At 36.9% G+C, this 8,284-nt stretch overlaps 1 protein-coding gene across 1 annotated transcript in view; it reads right to left on the bottom strand.

Moving 5' to 3' along the window:
• Positions 1 to 8,284, bottom strand: part of LOC103610355 (lipid phosphate phosphatase-related protein type 4) — a gene marked incomplete at its 5' end in the record, with an annotated part of 18,060 nt that overhangs the window by 5,315 nt on the left and 4,461 nt on the right. The window contains 3 exons of the mRNA XM_008594540.1: positions 2,666 to 2,759; positions 3,059 to 3,254; positions 5,440 to 5,569. Coding sequence (XP_008592762.1) covers positions 2,666 to 2,759; positions 3,059 to 3,254; positions 5,440 to 5,569 — 420 coding nt within the window. The remainder of the gene's footprint in view (positions 1 to 2,665; positions 2,760 to 3,058; positions 3,255 to 5,439; positions 5,570 to 8,284) is intronic.

Raw genomic sequence — 8,284 nt, forward strand, 5'->3', positions numbered from 1 at the left:
GCGGCAGCGCTGCCGCGCCTCCTAAGCGGCGCACTATCCAGTGCGCCACTGGGCCGGCCCTTCCCTGATTTAAACTTGGGCTTAAATTGGGAAATAATATTTGATCACTGAGGTGCCATTACACTAAATTTCAGCCAATTTTTAAAAAATTTGTCTTCCTACTCAGCTATCAATTTTTCGTTTGTTTTAGATCTGGGAGGAAAAATTTGGAAAAGGTGAAGTTCAAACTTAAAATTATTACCCTTTTTACATGTGGAAGATCTACTCCCTGCTAGATTTTTAGTTTTTGAGATGCTTGGTTTAGAGATAAGATCAAGCAGTTTGTGTGCTAATTGCAATAGGAGGTAGCCACTGTGTACTTTTCAAGTCAAAGCAAAATAATTTCATGGATTCAACATTTTATAGAATGTTTAATAATGAACAACATCATTAGCTTAGAGCTGATAAATCTCCAAATTCAGGGCACAGAGTGCAAGCAGGAAGGAAGTAAAGTCAAGCTCTTGCCTTTCTAACTATTTTAATTCCTGGTTAAAATCTTCTTTTAAATATTTTCTGTCCACGCTCTCACCATCAAAGTTCACCAGGATGAGCAGTCCCTACTTAATGTTCTGTTAATGTTGTATTTAAATTTGTAAGTTTGGAAAAATCCTCCACTAGACTATAAGCACTGCCTGTATTGCTCAATATTCAGTGCCCAGCACTGTGATATAGTTGTTTAATCCTTGTTATGATATGAGGCACATAGTTTTTGTCCTTACTATAGGTGAAGAAACGGCTTTCTGAGAAGCTATGTAACTTGGCCAAGTGGCAGGGAAGTTGAGATTCATGTTCAAATCCTTTCGACTATGCTATGGATTGAATTGTGTACCCCAAAGTTTCATGCATTAGAAACTTAATCCCCACTGAGACAGTGTTAAGAGGGTGGGAAATGCTATTATGGTAATTGAAAGGTGGGGCCTTTAAGAGGTGATTAGATTGTGAAGACCATGCCCTAGTGGATGGATTGATCTATTTATGGAGCAATAAATTGATGGTTTAATGGGTGGTAATGGGCGTGCTTCTGATGGCTTTATACAGAGAGCAAGTGAGCAGGTTAGTTCACTCTTTCACTCAAGCCATTCACCATGTGATACCCTGCATTGCTGTAGAGCCACCACCAAGGCCCTCACCAGATGCACCACCTGGACTGTGGACTTCCCAGCCTTTGAAGTAAGAAATGAATTTCATTTCTTTATACATTACCCAGTTTGAAGTATTCTGTTATGAGCAACAGAGACAGACTAATACAGACGATAAAGCCCATGCTAATTCCAGGACACCATGAAATCACACATGTGCAAAGGCAATGAATGAATTAGGAAGTGGCAATTCCTAGTCTTCTTTATCTCTTCTAATCAACACTCCCATGAGCGACCCAGGCTCATACACACTTCCTGGCACACTAACTTTAATTTGATCCCTTTCTCCTCCACTGAAGAAAGCATATGAGGAAAAACAAGATTTAAAATGACAATCCTGACTGTGCCTTTCCCCAAGCCAGGCAAGGGACTGCTTCATTACATCACTGGAAGGATGGCTGAAAGTAGAAACGGGTTGGAAAACACCATAGTTGTTTTTCAGTATTAGCATTAGGTCAGTTTAAAGAAAAAGTACATACCACCTAGGGTTTAAAAGCTTTAAACTTTTTCTAAGCTCCTAGATATATGGTTTCAATTACACAAAAAATTTAAAAGATGAAGTTATTTTCTCACAGCAGTGATTCTATATTTTATACTCTAGAAAGCATAAGAAAAATCTAATTTTAACAAAATGTTTCTGTATATTCTACTTTAAAATAATTATCATTTAAAGAATCATAGAGCATTTTATTTAAACAATTTAAGGAGTAGGATGGAGGAGGCAGAACACAGGGTAGTGAAAGAGACACTGAAAAGGACAAACAAAAAAGAATAGATATTTCTTCCAATGGATAAAAAAAAATGGAAGAAAAAAATTCACTGTATTTGTGCCCTCCTAATTATTTGGTAACACAATAAAGAGGACACCATTCAACACAGATACGAAAATGTAATAGGATTGAGAAAGAATAGAGGACACAAGGCTTGAATGCAGGTACAAAGTTATTGAGTGGTCCGTGTGAACTTGAATGTGTGTAATTATGTAATACTAGGCTGATTCTTCTAGTGTACCTATTAACTTATTTTTGACTTTTCCTGAAATGAGTTTTTGGGAACTCATTAAATGACAAATCCAATTCCTACAATAATCATTTATTGGCCCCATCCCTCTGTAATTTATTTCTTTTGAGCTTCTAAGATACTATCTCTTCTCATACAAGTTTTTTTTTTTTTAACTTTATTGATTGAAAAAAATTAATGCTCTGGTAGTTTTTTTAATTTTCCTCCTCTGTAATTTATTTCTTTTGAGCTTCTAAGATACTATCTCTTCTCATACAAGTTTTTTTTTTTAACTTTATTGATTGAAAAAAATTAATGCTCTGGTAGTTTTTTTAATTTTCCTGTTTCTTATTGTTTGAAACGTAAGGCCAGAAGCTGCAGAGATCAGTTCTTCTGGGTTCATTCAAAGTGAACATATGCAATCCCAGATGCTACCCTTTCTCAAACTCTACCAAAAGGAAAATTCATATTCTTTTAATAAAACATACAATGGAGATATAACTATCATAGAAGTTTAGTCTCTTCCACATAAGCCAGTACAAGACACATATTAACTGTAAGCCATGACCAACTGTAAATATCCTAAAATAAACCAATCATGGTTACCTAAAACCATAACAAGTATAGGATAGATCACGAATGGAGTTTGGTGATGTGACTAGTAGCAAAACTGTGAGGCTGACATTGGGAGACAGAGAGAAGGATTTGGATTGAGCCACAAACGGGCCCATGATATAGTCACTGAAGAGATCACCAAACTGAAAAGAAAAATAAGACCAAGATCATGATGACTGAAAAAGGCATGCTCAATATGACACCTAAAGAAATTACTGAATAATAAAAACATGGATGTGGAATATTTTTAGATCTCAATTTCTAACCTGCCGCTGTTGATAACTGTAAGGTCAGATCCTGAGCAAATATCTTCCACAATATAGGAATTTTCTTTGCAAGATACATTCAGAGAGGTATAGTTTGGCTTGCACACAGTCAGAAAGTATGGTGCCTGATATCCTGTGGACAGTTGTATGATATCTGTAATAAGAGCTGTTGAGCATAGTCCAAATACATGAACACCTACAAGCAAAACAAAAGAAATTGTTATCAAGTTGGTGGTTAATGCTGATGTTGTGTCAGCATCAAGCATGTTTATTACACACTAACATGACAACTTTTAAATCTATGGTGATCATTTTCTCTAAGTTAATTTCAAGAAGGCAGTATAGAAAATTCCTAAGCTTCTAAACAGATACTCAGGACCAAAATAAGAACATTAGATATCTCCAAAGTAGTAATTTGAAGCACTTTTGTCAGTTTGGTTAAATGGGACCAATCTTAACATTATTAAGCACAGGTCAGTTGTTAGATACATGGGTGTTAAGGTGACCAACTATGTGACTTGAGAAGGATTAAATGTGGGTGATAAAACAAAATTAAAAACAACTTTTAATTGCTTACCATGTTTGAACTGCCAGGGTTCGCTCTCCCTGATGACCTCTAATGCTAGCCACAGTTGTCCAGCCCTACAGAATACGTTCTAATTCCCTACAAGCTCTAGTCATACTAGGAATGCTGATTAAAATAGAGAAGAGGGAAGGCAGGCCCTGTCATGGAAACAACAATCATATTCTAGGTACACGGCTGTGGGGAGACTGTCTGCTTGTTTGGAATTAGAAGATGATATTCTTTTATCTTCTGGTCCAAATTCTATATCGTTTTTGGTCTTCTGGGACCAGTCTTAAACCACAAAATCACAAATCCTGATGCACACTTGTGCAAAAAACTCCATGCCTGCTTGAAGTCACTTGCTCAGACTTATCCTTGGGAGTCTAGCTCTCTGCTTACATACTTATGATCTGGAACTTACCTGCACCAAGGTGTCAAGACACCCTGTATTCATTCTGACTTGATGGCCTGCGTTCTGATTCCCGAGTTGCTCATAGAAATCATTATGTGAGGCACCTGAATGACACCTCCAGGCCAAGTCCACTAGCTTGCACATTATCCTCTTTTGCATTTTTCTTCTCTGCTTAATGTCACCTAACAACCATTCCTCCAATGCTTTATCCACCCACACACCTGGGATTCATGACACAGAAACTTTATTTCTACATTCTAATTCCTAGAAGCATGAGATGTCTTGGCGAAGAGTTTGAAAAAAAAGGGAATCCCACCTATTTTTATCTTTGGAAAATGAGGATCTCGAGGCTTAGAGAAGATGGGGTGGCTAACAGCTGACTCTGGAACACTGTTCTCTAGGGTGGGGTAGACCATCCTACCTGAAATGTCACGAGACATTTCAGACAGGGCATATTCCCCTTCGTACATGGCATTTTGTAACATAAGGGAAAATTTTCTCTGAGATGAGCTTCATGTCCTGGAGTTTTATTTGCTTCCATCTTGATGTGATGGTAAGAAAATGCTTAGTGGAGCAGAGTCTAAGGCTTTAGTTAGACCAGATTTTTCTACTTGTTGGAGCAATGGTTGTAGTTATCTACTAGGTATTAAGTGAATCTATCTATTTCTTTGAGCTGACATGTTACAGGTAAAAATAACTTTATTCTGACTTATTGGAAATGAATATAAAACATTCAGGTTGATGTAATATACTAAGGGAGACTTATCAACTCAGTCAGAAAAAAAAAAAGGCCCATGACTCAAACAACATTAAGTTGGTCCCATGCTACTCAGAGGAAATGAATGTTTAGAAACTGGTTTGGCTCAGAAAATCCAGGCCTACAGACTTTCTACAGGTCTTATAAAAAATAGGAGAAAAAGTTAGAGGCTGTCACCAAGGAAAAATAGCCATGATGCAGTACTCTATGGTGACATCTCCATGTGCAGTATCTTCTGCATGAAAACACTCCAGGACAACTGAAATGGAAGCATTGATGTGGCTAAAGTAGTTTCTGAAGAGTTATCTATTCATATTGGCCAGCTGACATGTATTCTCCATTTCAAAAATTGAACACAGATCCAATGAAACCATTTTAAAATAAATTCATGCTTCAACCAGAGCTAAAACAAAAATATACTGAAATGCATGGCATGTTACTCTCAAAACAAGGATCATAACTGTAAATAGCACATTTCAGATACAAAGCCCAATTTGGGTGTTTAACAGTTTCTTGTATAATGTAAAACTTATTATGTACTGAAATTATACTTCAAAATTATAGCTTTAGAGACTTAATATCTGTAATTAAATATAACATTTCTATGTGAAAGAACATTTCTTTTCTTTGTGCTTCCCCACACCCACCAACGAATCTGACAGCTCTTCTGAGGAAAGAGTTGAAGTTGCAGCCTCCGGCATTAATGTTGGGCTCCAGTCCAACCCCGTTTCTTCTTTTGGACAGGCAACAGTACAGAATTCCTTCTCCTACCATGATCTGCAAAGACAAATGGTGTTCAGGCAAAAGGGTGTCGGCACACCTGTTAGAACAGTGGATATAAAGGAATTATATGTCATCTCTTAATACTTCAGCAATTCCGCAAAGTAAAGATGTGTTTTTCTTAAAAGCCTTAGAGGTGCAAGCAGTTTCTCCCGAGTATTTGAGCAAACAGTCAGGGCTCTGTGAAGGGATTTAATTGAATCTTCCATACCCCTGTGTATACTGGTCAAGGGTGTGATGGCATCCTGGCACGTCAGTGTGGCTGCAGCACTAGGGCTTGGGCATTTAGCCCACAAACATCCAGTGACACCTAAATGATTAATCACATGGTGACTGATTCTACCCTAACACTTAAGAGTCTTGTCCTTTTGTTCCTAAACCCATGAAAACAAGATGATTGTGTGGGGGAACGGGGAAGAATAAAATAAGTACTAGAGTTAAGATCAGAAGCATTTTACTAGCAGATTATGTTAATAAACCAACTTGAGGTTGAGCAGAAGAATCATTCCATAGAAAGCCTTTGTAAGTGCAGGAAGGTGCTATCCAGAGTACAGCTAATCTCAGAAAAATCTCTGTGGTGACGGAGCTATGTTTTGTACTGTCCAGTACGGTAGCCACCCACATGTAGTTGTTAAGTACTTGAAATGTAGCTATTGCAAGTGAGGAGCTGAATTTTTAATTTTATTTCATTGTATTATATGAATTATTTAAAAATTAAATACATTTAAAATGAAATAACCACATGTAACTGGTGGCTATCTTATTGGAGAATGGAGATCACAAGAGAATCTGGGTCAGCAGGGTAGTATTTCCTCTGGATTAGACATTTCGACAGTGTGTTCACAATGGACAGGAACCATACCGAAGCATCAGAAGGACTGCCTTAGGGTAAGGAACAGTGCACTTTAGGATTTTAGGACACAGGAGACCAGTGAAGAAGCTCAATATTATTCAGGCATCATTTCCTTCAGGAGGTTTTCTTTGAACCCTCTTACTGTACCATAAATTGAACTACATCTCTTTTTATGTGGCTCCCGTACCACCTTGTCCTTTCCTCCGGCATGACTTTATTCACGTGCACTTTAATTGTTCATTTGAATGTCTCTCATGAGACTACGACCCTCTGAGGAAAGAATCATTTCTCATTTACCTTTTGTCCTCACCATCTAGCACAGTGCCCGGCATTGTGGGATTTACGTTTGTGAACTTTACTGTGGGATTCACACTTGCTAACTACCCATGTGTTTGAGTTGTCAGTTAACTTGTACAATAATTCTAAATTTTGTTTATGCAAAAAATTTAAAGATATTTGAGATTATTGTGCCTATGAGATTGTTGTGAAATTAGACATTGATTTGTATAAATGTGTGGAGCTGAGAGAAGTAGGGTTACATGAAATACTAGCAGTCTCTCAAATACAAATGATCATGTCACTGTAAAGATCATAACCATGGTTAGGGCTGAAATAGATTTTCCAGGGGAAATTACCAAGTTCTCATTACTAGCCTAACATTTATTTTACAAAGGGTTTAAAATGTAGTGTGGGTTTTTTTTTTTTTTTAACTAATGACAATAAGCCTGTGGCCTTCTGCTTTGAATGCTCAAATTGCTACATTTGGTTCTGTACATACCGTGGTGTATGTATAAAGAATCTTAATTTGTATAAAAATTTTTAAAATAGTTATTTTAATAAAACTTTATCAATGACTGTACATGTGAAAATCATGTGGCATGATAAGATCAAACAGTATAGAGAGAAAAAGAATTTATTTCAAATTGTTGAACATACAGTTAACCATTTATACTTCTTGAAAGATATAATCCTACGTTAGTACTTCAAGTTAGACATAGAAATGCAGTAGGTTGTATACTCTGTAGATAGATGTGATGTAATACACCACTCACAAGGATAGTGTAATGGCTGTCTCAAATTCATCATTTCAAGAAAATTAACCACTCCTGCCCGAAATGCATTGTTGTGTGGTGAAGAGATTGATTTTATCTTTGCTTTTTCAATAACAATTCTGTGAATAACTGTTTTTCTCTTTTCAGTTACATGTGTAATGATTTACATCTAGTCCATGAAGGCTAAATTATGTAAGAATTTAGCTTTACAGTGCCATTAGGGAATGTGTCTTATATAACATAGCAGTCATTATTTTAAATGACCTTGAGATTTCAGGAGTTCTTTTTTAGTTTTAATATACTCAAACCTCATATGTCAAGAGAGCATGTCAACACTTTTTGGCTTGATTGTGTAGTATGGATAGAGGTTTCTTGCCAGTATTTTGACATCACCAAACCATCCCGCTCACTATCGAATCTATTAATTTTCTCCTCATGCTTCTATTTACTTAACCTTGATCTATATGTCATTGCATGAATTTTCAAAATGATTCAAATTGGTTTTAAGACAGAATTCTCCTTAGGGTAAGGGCAGATGCTTCCTAATGTATTTCCAAATATTCCTATTTATTTTACCCTTCTGAATGGCATGCTATTGTACTGCAATTTTGTGTCAGGGTTGAGGATTTGCCAATAAAATTATTTGTTGCTGTTGTCATTTCTAAACAGAAAAATGCTTATGACAAGTATCTTTTCAAAAGCTCTGTCTTGGCTTATGACAAGTATCTTTTCAAAAGCTCTGTCTTGGGGCCGGCCTGGTGGTGCACTGCTACAGTGCGCTGCTTGGGAGCGTGGTGGCGCTCCCGC

Source organism: Galeopterus variegatus, unplaced genomic scaffold, assembly GCF_000696425.1.
Source record: "Galeopterus variegatus unplaced genomic scaffold, G_variegatus-3.0.2 Scaffold10989, whole genome shotgun sequence".
NCBI lineage: Eukaryota > Metazoa > Chordata > Mammalia > Dermoptera > Cynocephalidae > Galeopterus > Galeopterus variegatus.